General features: G+C 42.5%; 1 protein-coding gene across 1 annotated transcript; it reads right to left on the reverse strand.

Moving 5' to 3' along the window:
- Positions 1-223: 223 nt before the first annotated feature.
- LOC113016445 (uncharacterized) lies at positions 224-22,305 on the reverse strand. The gene is made up of 6 exons (XM_080297207.1): positions 14,707-22,305; positions 14,398-14,497; positions 13,885-14,000; positions 12,881-13,806; positions 2,518-2,607; positions 224-2,296 (listed from the first exon to the last, which is right to left on the reverse strand). Exons 3-6 carry the CDS (start codon positions 13,925-13,927, stop codon positions 506-508), a joined length of 2,850 nt encoding a protein of 949 aa, XP_080153333.1. The 5' UTR covers positions 13,928-14,000; positions 14,398-14,497; positions 14,707-22,305; the 3' UTR covers positions 224-505.
- Between the last annotated feature and the right edge of the window lie 1,423 nt (positions 22,306-23,728).

The raw sequence follows: 23,728 nt of genomic DNA on the forward strand, positions 1-23,728 counted from the left end.
GTGTTAGTAGGATGTCATTATCTTCTGATCAATTATCTCAATCTGCTCCAAAAAACCAAAACAAACAAACAAAAAAAGAACTTCTTACAAATGTATTTATGACTTGCATCTCTCTGAAGGTTTACAATGGCTAATTCTGAAGTGAGCCATTGTAAACCTGAAGTGAAGTGAAGACTGAAGCTCTGGAGCTGATCATCATCAAAGAAACCATCAAACAAGATGATAGAAGTTCTGATATTTATTCATTTCATTGTGAACAAGTGTGTTGTACTTGTTAAAACAATAGAACAGTTTCTCCATCCTGTTTTTGATATTTCACACCAGGTGAATGAAAATAATGTAATTCTAACATTTGTATTCATGTCCATGGACAGTATATGCTTTAATATCTGTGCCTTTAAACATTAAAAGGAAAGAAGAGGTGAGTTTCTATTTATACAGACTGGATTTATCCTCAAATGGATAATTTTCTTAAACTTCGGAACAGTTTAAAAGCAGGAATCAACTAAAGCTCAGCTTGTTCTGCAGCTTCTGACCGAATCTTGTGGTCTTCATCAGGTGCATTTTGCTGGGTTCTGTTTATAGGACTTCTTCTCTGGCTTGGCTTAAACTTTGATTGATCCACATTCCCCATGGAAAACGATTTGACTGACTGATTGACAGGACATATGATCAGAGGTGCAGAGTTATCATTATCATCATCATTGACCCCGGGACAGAAGAATGGGTAGAGTTTCCCGGTGAAGGAGCAGCCAGGAAAGGAGTAGACAAGAACTGCACGATCTATATCATAAAAGGAGACCAGACCCTCCTCATAATCCACAAACACCCCCACCTTCTCAGGATAAGACTGAAGCAGGAGATGGACTTCAGGATCCTCAAGAGCTACACAAATGTTTTCATATACTCCTACAGTCCAGTAACCTTTCTCAGGACTCGATATGATTTCTTGTTTCCTGTTGACTGACTCTCTGACTACTCCTAAAGCCCATTCAGTCTTTTCTTTAACCTGAACTTCAAAATAAAATCTGCCTGAAGAGAAACTCTTCTTTCCTAAAACAACAAGCTCTTCAGAAAATCTCTCTGGGTTGTCTGGATGATCATTCTCCTCTTGACCACAGTGTACTTTTTTTCCATCATCAGACAGGATGAGATAAGGATGTGCTGTATCAGGATCAAGAGTCATATCCACTGCATACTGCTGGACCCTCTTCAGTTCAGCCTCAAACAGCTTCTTCATGTCTTTACTGAATATCTCCTTCAGCTGATCCACAGCTCTCACCACAGTCCCCTCATATGATGGTGGATGGATACTGACCTCTGTCCAGTCCTTGGTGGTTGGAGCAGCTTTCAGGGATGAGAAGCTTTGGAGGAGGTGGAGGTGATCTTTAGAGCGTGAGAGCTGCTCCAACTCAGAGCTTCTCTTCATCAGCTCAGAGATTTCCTGTTCCAGATCTGTGATGAAACCTTCAGCCTGTTTCTCTTTTCTTTCCTGTTTCTCTTCAATCTCCTTGATGAGCTCGTTCAGACGTCTGTCAACAGACTCCTTCAGAGCAGTGAAGACCTGAACACCTTCTGCTTTCTCTCTGTCTGCAGCATCTTTACTCATCTTCACTGACTCTTTGATCTCCTGAATCTTCAGTCGTCTCTTCTGGATCATCTGTTCAATTTCAGCCTCAGTCTCCCCCAGCTCTGCCTTCTTTCCTTCATATTCTTCTCTCAGAGGAACAAACTCATGAGTCTTGTGGTCAAAAACACAGCAGAGCATGCAGACACATGTCTGATCGTTCTTACAGAACAGCTCCAGAGGTTTATCATGCTTCATACACATCCTGCGTTCCAGGTTCTCCTCAGGATCGATCAGCTGATGTCTTTTCAGCCGTGAAGCTGTCAGGTGAGGCTCCAGGTGAGTCTGACAGTAGGAGGCCAGACACACCAGACAGGACTTCAGGGCCTTCAGTTTGGTTCCAGTGCAGATGTCACAGGGAACTTCTCCTGGTTTGGCAGCTTGTTGCTCTGACCTGCTGCTGCTGACTTTCTGCTGAGTTTCATGTCTGAACTGAGAAACCATCTCAGAGACAAATGTGTTGATGTGCAGCTCAGGTCTGGTCTGAAAGACCTTTTTACACACAGGGCACTGACACCTCTCACTGATATCCCAGTGTTGACTGATGCAGTTTTTGCAGAAGTTGTGTCCACATGGTGTGGAGACTGGATCAGTGAAGACATTCAGACAGATGGAGCACAGAAACTGATCTTCAGATAGAAGACAGCTGGCAGCAGACATGTCTGCACCCTGAACAAGAAAAAAAAAGAAAATTTGTTCATTTTTAAATTTATTAATTCACATAACACTACACTTATATTTTTCTTTCTTTAAATATAGGATTTACAGGCTCTTGGTTTAGAATTAATTAACTCATACAATCACATAATACTGTATTCTAAAATAATTTTGCACATTTTAGTTTTTCCTGTTATATTTATGATTTAATCTTTCTGTGTTTTCTGAGTTACCTTAGTGGCAGTTGCTCCAAGACCCTTGGTTGATGAGCTAAGAGGTGGAATAGGGGCGGAGCAAGCATATATGGAGACCTGCAAATTGGGTCATACCACAACTCTGGATCAATTTGTTATGTTAGTTTCAATAAGGTTTTGTGTGTTCTACCTCTTTTTGTGTGTGCACTATTTAAGTTTTGTTTAGGTATTGAGTTAGTAGAATTGTTTGTTGTCAGCTTTTGAATAGTGTTCTGTTACTTTGGCCCAAGATTTAGATTTTGCTGTATAATTTAACCCAAGGGCGTAGATTTGGCATGGACGGAAGGGACATGTCCAGCGATTATTGAATTGTCCCCACCAATAATTTGATCTCTTCGAGTAAAGAAAAACAAACCCGACAGAAAGAAGAAAAAAAAAGATCTGTCACCGTCTCATTCACCCAGCGGTGCAGAAAGAGTTAAATTACGTTCTCTACTGGAGTCCTACCTCATGTGACAAATATGGCCAATGTGATTGGCTGTGCCTTTCAGGGAGCTCTGTTTAGTTTTAGCAGCGGCAAGCCTGCGCTGCAAGGAGTAGAGGATGATGGCAGCAAAGAGGAAGATCCTGGATATAAGAAAGAAACCTGTAAGTCACTTAAAGCCAAGTTAACTCATAAAATGTGTCCGTCATAATAACGTTACAGGCTATGCTAGGCTTTGGCCCACATCAGTCTAAAATTTTATGTAACCATGAATAACGTGTTTTGAAAACTAACTGCACAACAGGCAGCACTGTTAGTTATCTCAGTCTCCCAGAGCAGCATTTCTAATTTTGATTGAAACTGTCAGAAAACGGCAGCCTTGAGTAAGCCAGGATATTAGTTTACAGAGGCTGTTAAAATTATATGTCTAACGTTAAAATGTTGGTGACACAATAATTTCATCCTAATGGTACTGACATATTCATAGGGTTAATTTTTGAGACAAAATATCATGAGGTAGTCATGATTGTGCAAATATTCCACCTTGTAGTGCAGTTTGCACAAATTGTTTTAAAAATGCACTCAGCCTACAAACATTACTGATGAGTCAAGATCTGCACAAATTGACAGAAACACTGAAGCAGCTACTCATTTTATTCTTATTGTCGTGTATGTCCTATTTGTCAGGTGACAGAAGAACCAACACAAAGCTCAGAGAGCAATGGTGACACAAGATCACAGGTGAAATTGGATGATGACTTGTTGGTTCATGACTGTATTTGAAGCACATGTGTGACTGCATGTATTTGGAATGACTCACTGTTATTTATCAGGTGACAGAGGCAGCTCTGCCATGTTGTAGCTCGGACAGAGGTGAAGAGGCGAGGTCACAGGTGACTGACTGATGATTTGGTGCTATAGATTAACTAGTATTTATTATCATCATCCCATCATCCCAGTATCCTCGGCTGAGGCTGAAAGAAGCTTCAGTGCTCTCAGAAGACTAAAAAGATGGCTAAGGTTAACAATGACTCAAATGAGATTAAACAATGCTGCTCTATGTCCACCAGAGACTGGACAGTATAGATGTAAAACCAATATGCCAGCAGTTTATCTCAGTTAACGAGAGGAGAAGGCATGTGTTTGGCTCCTGTGGACATTGAGTTGTTGTGTGGGACATGTAGTCCATGTCTGTTGCTGTAACAGTAGTTCATGTTTAGAATAAAACATCCCAGCTCACTGACTTGATCGGGGCAATAGTGCCTAAAATGTTGCATAATTTTGCCGAGAGATCCTTTACTCTGTGGTCATCTTAGATGGACAAAACCCACCAGGTCAGTCAGTGTTCCCTTAGTGCTAATGTATATAAGAGATGTTGGTGTACTATAACTGAAGTAATGCTGTTAAGTCCTTAAAGTCATATTCTTTTATTATCATGATTGTATTTGAAGCTGGGTGAGGGACCAGACAAAGAGCGATTCATAAGACCCTTATGAAAAGGACACCGAGGGAACAGTTTACCCTGCCCGGGATAGGGTTACCGGGGCCCCGCCCTGGAGCCAGGCCCGGGGAGGGTGCCCGAGGGCGAGCGTCTGGTGGCCGGGCCTTAGTCCATGGGGCCCGGCCGGGCACAGCCCGAAGAGGAGACATGGGCCCATCCTCCCGCAGGCCCACCACCCGCAGGAGGCGCCATAGGGGTCGGGTGCATTGTGTGCCGGGTGGCGGCCAGGAGCGGAGGCCCTGGCGGACTGACCCCCGGCTGCCAAGACTGGCAATAGGGACATGGAATGTCACCTCTCTGGTGGGGAAGGAGCCTGAGTTAGTGCGTGAGGTTGAGAGGTACCGGCTAGATATAGTCGGGCTCACCTCTACACATGGCTTGGGCTCTGGAACCAGTCTCCTGGAGAGGGGCTGGACTCTGTCTCAGTCTGGAGTTGCCCCTGGTGGGAGGCGGCGGGCTGGGGTGGGTATCCTAATATCCCCTCGGCTTGCTGCCGGTACGTTGGGGTTTTTCCCGGTGGACGAGAGGGTTTGTTCCCTGCGCCTTAGGGTCGGGGAACGGGTCCTGACTGTCATCTGCGCTATGTGCGCCGAGTGGCAGTTCAGAGTACCCAGCCTTCTTAGAGTCCCTGGGGGGGGGGGGGGGGGGGTGTGCTGGAGGGTGCTCCACCTGGAGACTCTGTTGTCCTGCTGGGAGACTTCAATGCTCACGTAGGTAACAACAGCGAGACCTGGAGGGGCGTGATTGGGAGGAACGGCCTCCCTGATCTGAACCCGAGCGGTGCTCTGTTATTGGACTTCTGTGCTAATCACAGTTTGGCCATAACGAACACCCTGTTCGAACATAAGAGTGTCCATAAGTGCACGTGGCACCAGGACGCTCTAGGCCGTAGGTCGATGATCGATTTTGTAATCGTATCAGCAGACCTGCGACCATATGTTCTGGACACTCGGGTAAAGAGAGGGGCTGAGCTGTCAACTGATCACCACCTGGTGGTGAGTTGGATCAGGTGGCGGGGGAGGACGCTGGACAGACCTGGTGCACCTAAACGTGTAGTGAGGGTGTGCTGGGAACGTCTAGCAGAGGCCCCAGTCCGCGAGATCTTCAACGCACACCTCCGGCAGAGCTTCAACAGCATTCCGAGGGAGACTGGGGACATTGAGTCCGAATGGACCATGTTCAGCGTCTCCATTGCCGAAGCTGCTGCATTGAGCTGCGGCCACAAGGTGGTTGGTGGCTGCCGTGGTGGTAATCCCCGAACCAAATGGTGGACACCAGAGGTGAAGGGAGCCACCAGGCTGAAGAAGGAGTCCTATCGGGCTTGGTTAGCCTGTGGGACTCCGGAGGCAGCCGACAGGTATCGACAGGCCAAGCGGAATGCGGCTCGGGCAGTGGCTGAAGCAAAAACTCGGGTGTGGGAGGAGTTCGGAGAGGCATGGAAAAAGACTTTCGGACTGCCTCGAAGAGATTCTGGCAAACCGTCAGACGTCTCAGGAGGGGAAAGCGGTGCTCTACCTGCACTGTGTATAGTGCTGGCGGAGCGCTGCTGACGTCGACTGAGAAAATTGTCAGGCGGTGGAAGGAATACTTCGAGGACCTCCTTAATCCCACTGACACGTCTTCCGAGGAGGAAGCCGAGTCTGGGGATGAGGGGAATGACCCGCCAATTTCCGGGGGCGAGGTCACTGAGGCAGTTAAACAACTCCTTGGTGGCAGAGCCCCTGGTGTTGATGAGGTCCGCCCCGAGTTCCTGAAGGCTCTGGACGTTGTAGGGCTGTCCTGGTTGACACGCCTCTGCAATGTTGCGTGGAGATCAGGGGCAGTACCTGTGGACTGGCAGACCGGGGTGGTGGTCCCCATCTTTAAGAAAGGGGACCGGAGGGTGTGTTCCAACTACAGGGGGATCACACTCCTCAGCCTCCCTGGGAAAGTCTATGCCAGGGTGCTGGAAAGGAGAGTTCGTCCGCTAGTCGAACCTCGGATACAGGAGGAACAATGCGGTTTTCGTCCTGGTCGCGGAACACTGGACCAGCTCTTTATCCTCTCCAGGATACTTGAGGGTGCATGGGAGTTTGCCCAACCAGTCTACATGTGTTTTGTGGACTTGGAGAAGGCATTCGACCGTGTCCCTCGGGGTGTCCTGTGGGAGGTGTTGCGGGAATATGGGGTGTCTGGCCCATTGCTACGGGCCATTCGATCCCTATACAACCGTTGCAAGAGCTTGGTTCGCATTGCCGGCAATAAGTCGGACTCGTTCCCGGTGGGTGATGGGCTCCGCCAGGGCTGCCCTTTGTCTCCGGTTCTGTTCATAATTTTTATGGACAGGATTTCTAGGCGCAGCCAAGTGGCGGAGGGCTTTCGCTTTGGTGGCCTCAGAATCTCATCTCTGATTTTTGCAGATGATGTGGTTCTGTTGGCTTCATCGGGTGAGGGCCTCCAGCTCGCACTGGAACGGTTCGCAGCCGAGTGTGAAGCAGCGGGAATGAGGATCAGCACCTCCAAATCTGAGGCCATGGTTCTCAGCCGGAAAAGGGTGGAGTGCCCACTCCGGGTCGGGGATGAGTTCCTGCCCCAAGTGGAGGAGTTCAAGTATCTTGTTCGCGAGTGATGGGAGAAGGGAGCCGGAGATCGACAGACGGATTGGGGCTGCAGCTTCCTCCGAAGGGTGGCTGGCCTCTCCCTTAGAGATAGGGTGAGAAGTTTGGCCATCCGGGAGGGGCTCAGAGTAGAGCAGCTGCTGCTCCACATCGAAAGGAGCCAGCTGAGGTGGTTCGGGCATCTGACAAGGATGCCCCCTGGGCGCCTCCTGGGTGAGGTGTTCCAGGCATGTCCCACCGGGAGGAGGCCCCGGGGCAGACCCAGGACACGCTGGAGAGATTATATCTCTCGGCTGGCCTGGGAACGGTGGCTGGGGAGAGGGAAGTCTGGGCCTCTTTGCTTAGGCTGCTGCCCCCGCGACCCGGCCCCGGACAAAGCGGATGAAGATGGATGGATGGATGGATGGATGTATTTGAAGCTATTTTTATTTTTGTATGATACCTGATTTATATGGAATATGGCTGAAGTAAACATAAGTCTAAAATACTTAGTCAGTCATTTGTTTAATAGTAATTTAACTAATTTAACAAAACTATGAATTTTAAGTTTAAATGGTTGAAAAGCATGTAGAATAGCATATGCAGGGAAGTATATTTCTCCTTTTTTATCAAGAAGCAAAGACAAAAAGGAAAAAAAAATAGAAACAGGGCAGGGTTCGGTGGTTGAATCATCCGTCCCCACCAATGCCAAAACCAAATCTACGCCCTCAATTTAACCACATTTGTTTCGGGGTTAAATAAAAAGCCTTTTTTGGGGGGACTTTAAGGTTAGGGTCAGGTTAGTGTTTGGGGACTATAATCTGATCATCGTTAGGGTTTGGCATGTGGTGTGATGCCGTTTCCACATCTCAAAAATATGACATTACAAATTTAAGCCCAGATCAAATAAAGGATCATTTTAAACTGTGAGTCATGCAGAGCTACTGTACACACTGTACTTCCTCTCACTTCTTCACAATAAAATGAATCCGCTGCTTTGCTTTTATTGCAAAACAGCTAAAGCAAATAGAAACAATGAGTACAGGAAGTGATGAGTAAGCAGTAATAAAGCAGGCAGACTGAAGTCCAAATGCAATTCACTTCCAAAGTCCAAAGAAGTGACAGAGCTAAATGTTTGCACAGTCGATCCGTAGATGAATGATCACGTTTCTATTGGAACCAGTGTGACTGTGACGAGTCAGCATGAAATGAATAGAGTGTTGAATGTGATCAGCTATACTCACTGCTGTTTGTAGAGACTCTGCTGTGTTGTTGAGGAAAATCTGATAGACTCAGTTGAATCTCTGCCTCTCCCTGCAGGTGTGTCAGGCACACAAAGTGGGGAGCTTATCAGACCCTGAAATTAGAGATTTTAACTGTAAACGTCTTTTCTCTGTCCAACAAATGTAATCTGATCAGTGCTGCTATTAAATCAAGTCTTATTTCATCATTTAGAAAAAATGTGAAACACACCAGCTGCAGCAGTGTTACAGTTATTGTTCCTGACACAGAGAGAGTTTAAGTTTTAAACAGCGTGATCATGATATCTGTACTCACCAGTGCTGGACAGAAGCTCTGCTGTGCTGCTCAGAAAGGCTGGATGAGCTCAGTTTAAGGTTCCTTTGAGGAGAAACAGATTTGCTGAGCAGCAGCTCTCGCTTTAAGTTTCAGGTCTCGCCTCTGACACTGAAGCCCTCGTCTTTCAGGTGTTGCTCCACCTCTGACAGGTGGTGGGTAAGGTAACACTTTATAATACGCTCAATGACAAAGGGTTTAATTTCCCTAGAATCAAGTGGAATTTCCATGTATTTTACTTGAAACTACAATGTACTTGTTTGTACCTAGAAAAACTTAGTGGTTTATACACTGAAAATAGGGGCTAATAATTACTTATACTGCATAATGCTGACTCTCTGTGTTCTGTCCATTAGAAGGAGTGAATAAGCAATTTTAAGTGAGTGAGTATAGGGGTGGGATTTAATAAGTTTTCTTCGTCCCACTCCTTTTTCAGGCAATTTTTGTTTTTTGTTTTGTGCATTTTATGTTCAATATAGGTATTTGTTGTGCCTGGAAATGAACAAATAAATGAATGAAAAAATGAATGAAGTAGTACGTAACTTCTGAGTATTTTACAGGAAAGCAAACAGAAATGATACTATTAGTCATTTTATGTAGGGACTGAGTAATTTTTAAGTAGTGTTTAAATAATTTATTAATTAATTGCAGGTTTCAGTGGAAACAACAACAACAACAAACAGAAATTCTCCCTCTTATGTTGTAAATACACTGTAATTGTACAGGAACAGGTTATATTGTGTAATGTGTTTTTATTTTTGTGTTATGGGCTGTATTGGTGTACATCAGGAATGTTACACTAATCAGTTTCCTCTACATCTCTAAAAAATGTGATTTGAACTGTGTCCCTTTTTCCAACTTAGAAAAACAAACAAACACTAGAAAATATTACTTTTCAATTCAGTTTCAAATGTACAGTGCCAAATCACAACAAACGTTGCCTCAACATGTTTTATATCACAATATAAAGACCCTACAATAAGTCAAAGAAAACAGAGAAAACCCCAACAATCATATGACCCCAATGTGAGCAAGTGTTTTGGTGACAGGAGGAAGGAAAAACTCCCTTTTAACAGGAAGAAACCTCCAGCAGAACCAGGCTCAGGGAGGCGCGGTCATGTGCCGTGACCAGTTGGGGGTGAGGGGAGGAAGACTGGGACAAAGACATGCTGAGGAAGAGAGCCAGAGATTTATAATAACTAATAATTAAATGCAGAGGTGTATAAACACATACTGAGTGAAAAAGGTGACTGAAGAAGAAACATTTCACACATCATGGGAATCCCCCAGCAGCATAGACCTATTACAGCGTAATTAAGGGAGGATTCAGGGTCACCTGATCCAGCCCTAACTATATGCTTTATCAAAAAGGAAGGTTTTGAGCCTAATCTTAAAAGTAGAGATGGTGTCTGTCTCCTGATTTCAAACTGGAAGCTGGTTCCAAAGAAGAAATCAGACTTTTGAGTTTTCCAGATAGAGTGGTCAAGGCTGGGTGTCAGGCTTTCAAATAAATTTAAACTCTGTCTGGGTCTCGTGGTTGATTAATATCTTAGAGTGGAAGATTGCTGCCACACCCCCTCCTCGGCCTGCACTTCGAGGATTCTGAGAATTAGTATGACTCAGGGGTATTGATTCATTTAAGCTAACATAATTATCCTGCTGTACCCAGGTTTCTGTCAGGCAGAGTAAATCACTTTGTTAATTACTTATTAATTCATGTACTAACAGACACTTAGAAGAGGGAGACCTAATGTTTGATAATCCCATTTCACTGTTTTAGAGAGCTGCTGCACCCAGAGTGGGACGGATACTGTCTCTCCTCACAAGACCACGTTTCCTCCAGAAAGTTTGCCAATTATCTATAAAGCCCACATTGTTTTCTGGACACCACTCAGACAGCCAGCAATTTAAGGAGACCATGCGGCCAAGCATGTCACTCTGGGAAGGGGACCAGGAAAACCAACCAAGTCCAACATTGTTTTGGCAAAATTACACAGGATTCAATATTAATTTTTAGTGATTGTTGTAACCAGGTGTCATTACTGCTGATGTGAATTTTAATTTTATGGAAGTTATGTTTACCCTTAGCCAGTAGTGTTAGGTTGCCCTCAGTGTAGCCTATTTTGGCTGTTTGTGGGTGTGTAGCAGTGTAGAGCAATAGACGGGATGGTGGTGTTCCGGTGGTTTCTGTTTAGACCATGCTTCCTCCTCACTGTCACCCTGCTGTGGGAGATCTAATGGTTGCTATGCTACCTTCAACTGCACAGACTACAGGAGCCTGGCGAGCTACAGGTATTTCAAGGCTGTGAAGCCAGGACTCCAAATCAGTGATCCTGGCCTGCAGCGCTGCAAACAGGTTATATTTATCACAAGTATTGTTATTACTAAAGGAAGTCAAGGAGTAGCAAAGCATCTGACACACTGAGCAGGAAAGTACAAGAGGGACAGGTGAAGAAGCCATACTGCTAGTGAATCCTATAGACAAAATGAATGAATGTTGTGAATATAATTAGCAGATGAATCAAAGGAGACTGTGCTACAGAAAAAGCCTTGAAGATTACACTATGAAATAAAACGTTATCTATGTTTGTTTGTTTGTTTTAATTGGCTACACAGATGAGCTACACAAAAACACCACTGTGCTCTGTAACAAAAACATGAAATGGTAGTGTACTGTGCAGAGAGCTCTCGGTTTGGGGCATTATAATGGTGGAGCCAAATCAAACTTGACCATGAGAAAAGTGAGGAAGACGAGGAAGATTCTCTGGTTCTTCTCTCTGATGTATCTATCAGATAGATACATCTACTACAAACTGTCTCTTGTAAGTGTATGATAATTTTGACTGTCAAAGACTTTTAATCTAACCAAAGACCATGAATTTCTTCTTTTAATTTTTCTTTTTCCCCCACAAAACACCAATATAATTGTTAGTATTAAACAAGAGAAACTGAATTAGATCACGTGGAAATATTTTATTAATTAAGTTTTACACAATAAGAGATTAACAGAGTTATTGGTTTGGTTTTCATCTTTCGGGGTGTCAGAACATCGATGACAGCATTTAAAATGAGCTGAAACAGCTTTGAGACAAACTCAGCATCGACTCTCAGACAGTACTGCGTTTCACCACTTATTATACACACAGTATTTACTGAGGTGCTGTTTCATTCAGTGTATTTAACAGTCAGGGCCTCAGTGAGAAATGAGAGCGCTAACAGCAACAGCAGAAAAGAACTACAGCAACTATTTCATTATTCTCCACTGAAACAAAACTAATGTCTGAAAACAGAGAGCAGGTCGGGCTTCCCTCTGCATTTTAAACTTTATTATGCTTTTAATTTAGAGGGCATCATCTTATTCAGAGTGAAACACAGCAACAGCTCTGATGACCTGAATAATCATTAATCAAATACACGCATGAGTTTAATGGTTTAAATAATGCACAGCAGCAGTGACAGTGCTGCCCTGGCTCAGAGCGCCCTCTGCTGGATTTTTACTCCAACTGCTGCATTAACATTTACATTTAGGCTGAACACCAGAGAGAAAGAGTAATGATTTAAGACTTAGCTAGCTAAATGTTTAAGTACCAATACCACAACTTTACATTAGCATCATGAACGAAGGACAGGGTTGAGAAGGAAAAAGGACGAGTGGGCCGTGGGTGTCATTGTGTGCTGATCAAGTATCGCAGTCTTGAAACTAAACATAAAAATGATGGTACAAATGCATTTATGACGTGTATGATAGTTAAAATAATATTACTGATTCAAAACAGCAGCTCATAGTCCTGTTACTTCAGAGGTAAGATGACTAAAGTTCAGCAGCTGATGATCATCAAAGGAGACGATAAAAGTTCAGATTTATATTTATGTGATTATGAACAAGTGTGTTGTAGTAGAACAGAGGAACAGTGTCTCCATCCTGACTTTGATATTGATATAACACCAGGTCAATTAAAATAATACAATGTTAACATTTGTACTCATACGTGTGCCTTTAAACATTGAAAAAAGAAAAAGAAAAGGAGAGTTTCTATTTACTCACACTGGATTTCCTCAAATGGATCATTTTCTTCAACTTGTAAACAGATTAAAAAATAAATAGAAATCAACTAACGTTGAACTTCTGCAGCTTCTGAGTGAATCTCATAATCTTCAGAAGGTGCAGTTTGCCAAGTTCTGTTTATAGGACTTCTTCTTTGTGTTAGTTAAAATAATGAGCTTAACCTATAATTGATCCAATTTCCTCATGTAAAAAGATCAGACTGGCTGATTGACAGGACAGATGATCAGCGGCGCAGAGTTGTTACCATCATCATTATTACCGGGACAGAAGAATGGGTAGAGTTTCTCGGTAAAGGAGCAGCCAGTAAAGGAGTAGATAAGAGCTGCGTGATCTACGTCATAAAAGGAGACCAGACCCTCCTCATAATCCACAAACACTCCCACCTTCTCAGGACGGTGAAGAGGAAGATGGACTGGAAGGTTGTCAAGAGCTATAAAACTATTTTTACCTAAAATTACTGTCCAGTAACCATTCGCAGGACTCGGATTGGGGTCTTCCTTCCTGTTGATTGACTCTCTGACCACCCCTAAAAACCATTTGGTCTTTTCTTTAACCTGAATTTCAAAGTATAATCTGCCTGAAGAGAGACTCTGCTTTGCTAAAACACAAACACCTTTAAAAAATGTCTCTGGGTTGTCTGGATGTTGCTTCCTTCTATCACCACAGTGTACTTGTTTTCCATCATCAGACAGGATGAGTTTCGGATGTGCTGTATCAGGATCAAGAGTCATATCCACTGCATACTGCTGGATCCTCTTCAGCTCAGCCTCAAACAGCTCATATGATAGTGGATGGATACTGACCTCTGTCCAGTCATTGCTGGTTGGAGCAACTTGTAGGCATGAGAAGCTTTCAATGAGGTGGAGGTGATCTTTAGAGAGTGAGAGCTGCTCCACCTCAGAGCTTCTCTTCATCAGCTCAGAGATTTCCCCCAGCTCATGTCTGATCTCAAACACCATTTTACACACAGGACACTGACACCTCTCACTGATATCCCAGTGTTGACTGATGCAGTTTTTGCAGAAGTTGTGTCCACATGGTGTGGAGACTGGATCAGTGAAGAGATCCAGACAGATGGAGCACAGAAACCGATCTTCAGATTGAAGACAGCAGGCAGCAGACATGTCTGAAAGAAAGAAAATGAAATTATTTTATGCACAATTCAGTTTTACTCATATTTAAAGTGGACTTGTTCTGCTTTTACTTCCTTCTGTCTCATGTCTCCTCTTCCGGTGGTGGATGGTCATGTTAAACACGACCAACACTCAGTTTCACGGGTTTTTTTTATTCTTAGATCCATATGAGGACAATACCAGCCATCTGTGTTAGACAGGATCATTAGTTTGAAACAAGAAATCAAATGGGTGATGTTGAATGTTGTCAGCGTGAGTGCCCCACAGGTTCGATGTCAGTTAGAGACATTCTGGAGTAACTTGGATAAAGTGGCAGAGAGTGTCCTCAGTGGGGAGGAGAGTGGTGTTTAGAGCAGACTTTAATTGACATGTAGGTGAAGGAGGCAGAGGTTATCAGGTGTTGGGCAGGTATGGTGTTAATGAGAGAAACGAGGAAGGACAGATGGTGAAGCATTTTGCCAAAAGGATGGAAATGGCTGTGGTGACCATGTACAAGAAGAAGCTTGGAGACGATGGCTCTAACAAAAAGAGTCAGAATGACATGAACAGAGCATTGAATCATGAACGTGATCAGCTGCACTCACTGTTGTTTGTTGTGTTGTTGAGGAAAACCTGATAGACTCAGTTGAATCTCCGCCTCTCCCTGCAGGTGTGTCAGGCACAAAGCAGTGAGCTCTTCAGACCCTGACATTAGAGATGAAAGGTTTTAAATGTAAACTTCTTTTTCTCTGTACAACAAATGTAATCTGTTCAGTGCTGCTATTAAATCAGCTCCTATGTCATCATTTAGAAAAAATGTGAAACACACCAGCTGCAGCAGTGTTACAGTTATTTTTCCTGACACAGAGAGAGTTTAAATTTAAAACAGTGTGATCGTGATCATCTGTACTCACCAGTGTTGGACAGAAGCTCTGCTGTGCTGCTCAGAAAGGCTGGATGAGCTCAGTTTAAGGTTCCTTTGAGGAGAAACAGATTTTCCGCAGTGAAACTGCTGTGAAACAAAAATTTACTTTCACTTACTGTCTTTATATTTGTTTGTTTTTACTCCTAGTCCGTAATCCTGTGTTGATGCAGAAGTATTCTAAGTCATAAAGAGATGAGACTGAACATCTGGATTTTAAAACAGTGTGATCGTCTGTACTCACCAGTGTTGGACAGAATCTCTACTGTGCTGTTGAGAACGGCTGGATGAGCTCAGTTTGATTCTTGTTTAAAAGAAACAGATTTTAAAGTTCTTTCAGTTTCACTTTTCGAATTCTGATCCTGAAGTTCTGGTTTTTCAGGTTTTGTTCTGCCTCTGTCAGCAGGTGAGAGCTGGTGGCTAAGCAGAGACTTTTAATGTGATTATCAGCCAGAAACATTCAGATGTTTTCTTACGCATGTGAGTTTCTGCCTCTCACACAGATCTGACTTCATGTGTTCCTTTGATATTTCAGTCATGTTGAGCAGCTTTGTTTGGGTTGTTTTTCAAACGTGAAGGGAAATTTTTTACTGTCACATTTTCTGTTTGTTTTGACTTCTCAAATGTTGTTCAGCTCTAAAGCTGCACCATCATGTCAAGAAACCAAACAGATTCTCTCATGATTTGTGCAACTAATCATTTCCTCAAATCTTTACACGAGATGTCGGAGAGCAAAAAGACCTTAGAAACACTAAACCTGGATTTTTTTTATAGCAAAATTTGTCTCAACAGTGTTACAAATAAGTATGAGTGTAAACTAAGACAAATGACTGCAGTGATGTGTGTTTAATTTTAGAGGATTCTCAAACATGCTTAAATCCACACATAAATGCAAAGCAATTTGAGCACATGCAAAACTTATTTTACAAATGTATACATCCAAACCCAAATAAACACTGATCAGTTACACACAATTTATTAAGTTCATCTTCACAAATCTGATAATTTTGTCTTTCATTAAACTTTCTCTGCGTACAAATGTATAAAACTACACATAACATCCTTTCTGCTCACTTAAAGCCATAATTTTTCAAATGTTTGTGTCACTATTTCCTCAAATGTAAGAAGACCAAACGCACACAGACGCATCCTCACAGAGAAGCAGCACTACCTGCATAGCATAAGTTGACCATATGTTACTGCTAGATGTATTAAATTATAAATTTCTGTTCTGTGCAATAGCAGGATTCAATGATGGAGATATTTCAGCCTTTATTTAAAAAGTCAGAGCCTTTAAAAACTGCTAAAGAGGTTTGATGAAGTCGTGTCCCTGTGGTAGCGCAGAAGCACCTCAGATATTAGAGGTGCAACGGATCACGGTTGATCCGAAATCCGAACCGATCCCACTCCACGGTTCGGCACGCACGTGATCCGAAGATTCAAAAAAGAAAAAAAAGTATGTGTATGGTGCGCGTGGTCAGTCTGTCAAGCGGTATGGTCAGTGCTAGCGGTCCAGGTGGAGGAGCAGAGGAGTTTTCGGCATTTAAGCAGCCCTTTGCTGCCCAGTCCGACCGGGCTAAAGCTAAAGCTATTGGGGTGTTTAGCTGCAGACGGGAGGTCATATTCCGTTGTGCAAAACAAGGTGTTTAAACTGTGATGAACGTGCTTGAGCCACGCTATGATATCGCGTTGCAAGTCCACTTGCAAACCTGTGTTAAGTAATAAAATCAGTTTAATTATCATGTTAAACCTTTTTAACTCCTGGCTCCACCCAGAGCCTGCATCCTCGGAACTGCCTAGAAACAAAACCTGTGTGTTAACATGAACTTTACCTTTGAAACTCAGTTTTCCCCACTTATGATCCAATCTGTGCCATAAGAAACAAAACTTAAGACAGAGCAGTTATCAGTCATGTTCTTCATACAAAATTTCACATTTTAATTTCATGTTGCTCCTCTGAATGTAATGGTACTTCTTTTAATTTTGACTTTATCAGAGCTAACCAAAATATGTTTTCTCTCTTTACTTTGCTCCCGTTTTCCTCCAGTACCAGCTAGTATCACATACCCTTACCGATTGTGCTCTTTTAATAATTTACTGTTTTAAAGGAAGAAAACCTCAGTCTCTTGGACCAGTGTTTGTTATTCCATAACTGTTTTTGTTTTTGTTTTAATGTAAGAAGTCTACCATTCCCCTATGTAACTCGTAAATTTTGCTTTGTTCTGACTATTTTCCTCTATAAAATTTAATTGTCTTCTACAGTGGCCTGCTTTGGTTAATGGTAACATGAGTAATATCAAAAATTTCCTCCCCTTTAGCATTTGACATTCTCCCAACAATATAATGTGATACCATAATCTAAACCCAGTCAACAAAACAGAATTTTCTTCAAGCAAACATCAACAACCCAAAAGTAGCAGCTCCAGAATTAAGTCTTCCGCTCCTCCTGCTCATGGCAAAAGCAAAGCAAAGCAAAACAAAGCAAAACACCCCCTTCTCTTGCCAGTGTGGTGAATTGTTTGTCAGCATTTATTCATCCTACCCTTGGTCCAGTCTTTATCTCAGTGTCCAGTCAGTCCAACCTTTAGTCCACATCGTCAGTCCATCACAGTCACACACATTCGCTCACACGCATTCACACCAGATATTGCTAATAGTGGAGATAATCCCATTCTCCGCCCTCAGCAACATGAGCTCATTCATTTGTTTTATTTTGTTTTGTTTTTTAGGAAAAGAGTTCTTTATGCTCTTGGACTGGATTGACTCACTGCAATCCTTTTAGACAGGGACTTACAACCTGATCAGGTCCCCACAGGTAGCCTTTTCCTCAGCCCATTGTAATCTGGAAAAGCTCACCTTATGTTTGTTCTCCTGAAAAGTTTTTACAGCGCTGTTAATTCACTCCTGCAGGCCTGCTTAGCACAAAAATGAGAAAAAGAGAGCTGATTAGTAGCTCATCAAAGCACAAAACATAATCACCTGACAGATTTTCTCTTAAGTGCACTGTTACAAGGGCCCAGTTCTACCCACGTCCAGGATCAATAAAACTCCCTCTATTAAAATAAGAAAACAACCCAAACCTAACTGTCAGAATCAACCCATCACTAAAACAACAACCCCAAAAATCGTAATCACAGAAAAGTTTTTCCTCAGGTTCTTCAGCGACTGACAGTCTGAGGTCAACTGACATAATTTCACCTGCTAAATACACAGAAAATCTTGTTAAAAGCCACACAGTTTTGCACACCATTGATATTCTCATTAAGCCCTCTCTAAAGACGTTATAACAATCTATCATCACTAAATTCTAAATTTATTTTCCAAATCTGGACTCCTGCACTTAGACTACTGCACTGACCATTTTATTTAATTATCCTGTATGTTACCAAGCCTTTGTTCTCACCCAGTCACAGTGTCTCTTTCAGTGCAAGCTTCACTCATACAGTCAGACAGGAAACCCAAGTTGTTCTTTTCTTTTCCTGTCCCCAGTCATTCAACGAATTTGCATACTGAGTCATATCTCAAGAAGTTGCCGTGACAAGAGAAATGCATATTTAAACATTACCACATTATTGAATTATTTTTATTTTCTTTCAGTAATCACTTGTTTTGATCAATCTGTACAAGAACACTTCTAATTCACTATTCTAAAAACTACTTTAAGCTTTAATCACTTTTTCCTTTTCACAAAAATCACTCTATTGTCATGGAACTTCCCTGAGTTATTCCTCAAGTTCAGGGTTTAAGTGTGTTAAATTCACACTATTTTAACACTGATGAAAGATAGTAAGCTTATTTTCATTGCATGTGTGTGTGTTATTAGTCAGGTTAAATCGATGTCTGTGCAGTGGAGCTGCAGATCCACCAGGGCATGTTCTCAAAGCTGCCTTTCCTACACATTTCTCTGCTAAAATTGGATCATTTTTTAACTACTTAGCTATTAGTCCGATGGTCTTTGTATCAATTTTTCATCACACTAAGCGACTTGGACAAGATGATAAACAGACTCACATGCTCAAGATGCTGTCTAATCTTCATGGGCTCTCTTGTTTTTGGAAGTGTTGGTAAGGTTAATATATTTTCTGTTCGTGTGTGTGATTTTGTATATGTTTCTTTTTGCAGTGTTTCAGACTCCTTCACAATTTTCCCACTTAAGCAGTCAGTTTTCTTTTTTCCAGGTTTGCTAACCCACATTTTGATTTCCCATATTAAATAACAGCATTCCACTGTGTTATCACGTACTCCTCTCACTCCGTTGTCCTCTCCCACTTCAACAGTCCAAAGCCAGGCAGTTCTCTTTCCGCTTTGTCCTGCATTCTCCACTGTCTCTCTTTAACTGCCATGTTATTGCTCTTTGGAACTGCATTCCTTGTCTTCAGCCAGGAGTGAGAGCTCGCTTGTCAGGTTTAGTGACACATGGCGCTGTAAACAATTCAACCAGAAACTTGGCCTGAATGTTTCCAGTTATGTTAACCTATAACTTTCTTCCGACTGCTGGATGTGGAAAATTGATCCAGGTCTGCTTTGCACCTAAAAGTGACAAAACTAAGACATTTCATTATTATCATCACTGCTTAAACAACACGCATCTCTCTCTCTGGGCAGAAACACCAATTTATGTCATGTATTCACATTCACAAGTGTAAGCGTGTCTTTGTTGCGTCTATGTACCGGTATTTGTATTCATATTAAGATTGAGTGTAAGCTGATCTTCATTGCCTCGATGTGTTTTTTATAATCAGGTTTAATTCGTGCATCTTTGCACTGAGCTCTGGATTCAAACTATCTCACTTCTGATTCTCTCCAAAAATAATTTCACATGTAACAATTTGTGCATGTGTGTTTTCTATTCATTCATGTAATTAGTAGCTTATGTATTTCTTACTCTCTCCCTTTTTTTTTTCTTTTTTTTTACCTTTCTGTTATGATGCTCTGGACTCAATTTTCAATCCAATTCCCCATACGCTCTCACTCGAACTCGTCCGGGCATGACCTCTCACTGGTCCTTGTCCCTCTTCTCACAGTTTCCTGTGTGGCCTCGCAGGTCAACACAGGCCCAAATCAGGCATTTCTTCTCTCCATTGCTTCTCTCTTGATCTTTTCAGTCTTTTCTTTATTTCAGGTTTACTCCCAGCATGGCAAATATGAAACTCAGTTTCCAGTGCTGTCCAGTGCTTTCACGCAATTATTTATCCCACTGTTCTTCCCAGCATGTAATTCAGAGTTCATCTTCCATCAAATGTTTTCTTACATGCTGCTGCTGGAGTCTTCAGTGTTATAGGTCAGTTGCACTGTCTTTTGCCTGCTGTTAATTCTTCAAGTCCACGGCGTTCTGTCTGTCTTCTGTCTTCATCAGGAGATTGACTGTCCTTTAAGCTTCTTCTCCAGATGAGGACAGAATGAGAGGTCAAGCTGTAAAAATTTTAAGCCGAAGGCTGGCCTGTTTGTCGTCCCAATTCTGTTAATCTATCATTTTGCCGCTGTACTCATGTTTTGAGGTTGAGTAAGTCCATGGGCACCTGTATTAACACACTAAAACACTTATTTAATATCATTTTCACACACATCAGCCAGTTCCTTTTATGGACATGCAAAATTGTTCACTTCCTGCCAGACACACACACACTCTCTTCTCTCAGACTTCATCTTTTCACGCACTCTGCTATGAACCCACGATTCTTACCCCAGTAGTGTTATTATTACTTATTTATTATTTTGTACAAATCCCACAGAATCACTCAGATGCAGTACCCACAATGTTCACACACTTAGAATCACCCAAAACATGCTTGTGATAGACTATTTTCATCAAACATGCTGTTTGGAATCAGAAAGATTCTATCACATAGACTACGGCGGGTCCCGTAATATTCATCAACATTAAATCAACAGTTTTCTATTCTAAGTCACTTAAGAAAACCTTGCCCAACCCAAGGTTTATTTCTCGGACCTCCACGTCCAAAATCAGCTTTTCTACTGACCAAATAAGTGCATAAAAAATGATCCTTTGATCATTAGCTATTTTTAACCAAGGTCCCAAGTCTTGGCAGGTGCTACCTGGAATAATCCTCACTCCCGAGGCCCCTTTTAGACGTCTCTAAATGGGAGGCAATTTAATAAGTTTGACACTTATTAAACCCATAAAATGACCAATTACCTATTTATCCTTTGTTACTTTAAACATACATTGGTCTCTTTTCTCTTTTACCATGAAATACCATATTACCTTTAAGTCAGTGTTAGATTTGTATTGTTGATTGTCATTTATGCTTAGAAATATTTACTTATATATGCTTAGAGTTTTGTAATTAGTTGTAGATTGGTAGAGGTTTTGATCCTTGATAGTCTGCAAACTTTGTGTGTATTAGACAGCACTTTGGGAGCATGAGAGGTCATACCGTGTCTTATTATTTTATGGTAGGATTAACGTAGTTGCGTCTGTTCTAGTCTAAGTGCTCTTTGTTTAGATGAACTGCAGGACTTCCTCACCGTGTTATCTAGGATGAACCATCTAGGGTGAGGGGGAGGCTACCCTCTTCCTGACCAAGGATGTTTGACCCTTTGATCAGCAGTCCACACACACACACACACACACACACACACACACACACACAGAGGCAAGGTACTCTTTGTGTATGTAGACGTCGTATGTTAATGAACCTATGCATATTCATGTAACCTCAATAAAAGGATAGTGTATGGGAGGACGGACGAGAGCTACTGGGGTCAAGCGAAGGAACGGTGCCTGTCCGGTTCTCTCCCGTGCACGAGTAACATGAAGAACTTTGCCTACTTGTGTCTTGCTTAGCAGCGTAATTATATTGTCTTAACGTTCCAGCGAATAGGTTCAAGCTACAAACCTATCATTAATTGGTCCTTCGATGCCGGAGCCCTGGAATCGCATTCACCGAGGGGAGGAGGGACACGCTGAAAGACTGACGTCAGCCAGGAAGTTCCTGTGGATTCGCTGTATGTCTTTTCTCCTCGATGAATGGCGATTGGCGGGATTCGAGGCTGATATTACACGCTAAGCAACACCGAGTAAGTTTAGAGTCCAACTCTATAACTGTACGTCTTCGCCGCTCAGTGGGGCGTTGTCCGTGGCCGCTTAGTGGGGCTAAAATTACGTCTTCGCCGCTCAGTGGGGCGTTGTCCGTGGCCGCTCAGTGGGGCTAAAATTCGCCGTCTAAGTGGGGCGATGTACAAAGCCGCTCAGTGGGGTTTTTTGTACAGAAGCATTAAGTCGCAGAGTTGCGCAGTTCGAACTTTTTTTGGTTCGCCGTCTTAGTGGGGCGAAATACAGACCGCTGTGTGGGGTACTGTAGTGAGTTCTCCACCGCTCAGTGGGGTGTTGAGAAGTTCCGCGGGGTCCAGATTGTGCTGGACAGTAGGCCTATTTTGTGTTGTTTTTGTTGTCGTCGTCGTCGTCGTTGTTGTTGTTGTGTGGGTGTGTGCGGAGCAGAACATGTGGTCTGTGACACCGACTGTTGTTGTTATCATGGGTTTCTATGCAACCAAGAGTGAGTCGGAGGGAGACAGACGTTTGTGCTGGACTTTGCTCCTGGCAGCACAAAGTATTTATGTAAAAAAGAGAGAGAGCGACGAGCGCGGTCACGCGGGTTTCACGCGGACCTGAGCCGTGCGGTTAATCGCAGGCTTATAAATGGAAGAGATTAAGATGTTAAGAAGTTTTCAGAAAACACACCAGCCTTGAAGAGCGTGTGGAGAAGGCCAGCCCACATCAGCAGCTATGCTCTGGTGGGTGGCTGTCCCCCCACCCCTTGCTGACACAAAACGTTAACTCTTCAGCCTGTGTGCCAGACCATAGACGTAATTGAGGTGGATAGTTGTTAAAAGTAACCTACATTAAACTTGTGGTTGCTTAAATTCAGAACAATGACATGTGAGGTGAAGTGATATAGGTAAATATTTAAACTAATGAAGTGCATAGAGGCACTTGACCTGTGTGAAAGACTGTCGTCTTGTTATGAGCCATTGTTGAGATATGGAGCACACCTGTGAAAACAACTAATATGCTGAACCCTGTATGAAACATCTAAAAGTACATGATGGAGAAGCTGAGTTGAATATGAAAGTGTAAGACTTTGCCACTGTGGGCAGAGCAACTACTGTGTGATGTTGCGTTGCAGTTTTTTTTTTTTTTTTTCTTCTGAGCTGATGAGCAAGCTACACATTATCAGATCGAGAGCTGTCTGAGAACTACTCTAAGAGAGGGAAACAGCACTATGTTAACTGTGATAACTGGAGTGTGCAGCGTTTCCATGAGCAGTTTTCCTGAATTTTGACTCTTGTGTGTGGAGTGTTCATAGCATCAGCATCATGTTTTTGTTTATTTGTTTTGTTGGGTTGGAAATAATTAAATAAACGTGTGATCATGCCTATGGATCACCATGGCACATATCTCCAGCCATATGATTTATTTATGCAGATGACAAAGTGAGTGTGAATGTGTCTGACATCACAGTGTTTTTGTGCACTGTGCAAGAGTAATTGCCTTTGATTGTGAGTGACAGCGGTGATTTTGCAGGTCACCAGCTATTGTAAATAAAAAAAAAAAAAGAGTGAATAAGAGGGAGAATTTATATTGTAGAAAAAAAATAATCATAGGAAAAAGGTTTTGTGTTGATCAACCAAAAAAACAACTATAATTTCATTTTCTGCTTTTAAGAAAGGATTGTTCACAAAAACAGAGAGAGAGAGAGAGATGTGTGTTGATTAAACAGTGATGATGATAATGAACATGTTTTAGTTTGTCACTTTCAGGTGAAAAGCAGACCTGAATCAATTTTCCACATGCAGCAGTCGGAAGAAAGTTATATTTCAACATCATTGGAAACATGCAGGCCAAGTTTCTGGCTGACTTATTTACAGTGCCATGTGTTTCTCAACCTCACAAGCGAGCTCACTCCTCCCTGAAGATAAGGAATGCAGCTCCAAAGCAATAACATGATAAAGAGACAGCAGCAAGTCCTGAGCACAAAAAGTCCCAGCAA

This window comes from Astatotilapia calliptera, chromosome 23 (genome assembly GCF_964374335.1).
Source record: "Astatotilapia calliptera chromosome 23, fAstCal68.1, whole genome shotgun sequence".
Taxonomy (NCBI): Eukaryota; Metazoa; Chordata; class Actinopteri; order Cichliformes; family Cichlidae; genus Astatotilapia; species Astatotilapia calliptera.

What these genes read in the sequence shown, in the direction of transcription:
- LOC113016445 (XM_080297207.1), bottom strand. Translation starts at nt 13,927, where the DNA reads ATGACCATCCACCACCGGAAGAGGAGACATGAGACAGAAGGAA. An exon ending in GAGACATGAGACAGAAGGAA is followed by an intron (nt 13,807 to 13,884) that starts GTAAAAGCAGAA and finishes TCTTTCTTTCAG; the next exon opens with ACATGTCTGCTGCCTGCTGT. An exon ending in TTGGAGCAACTGCCACTAAG is followed by an intron (nt 2,297 to 2,517) that starts GTAACTCAGAAA and finishes TTTCTTGTTCAG; the next exon opens with GGTGCAGACATGTCTGCTGC.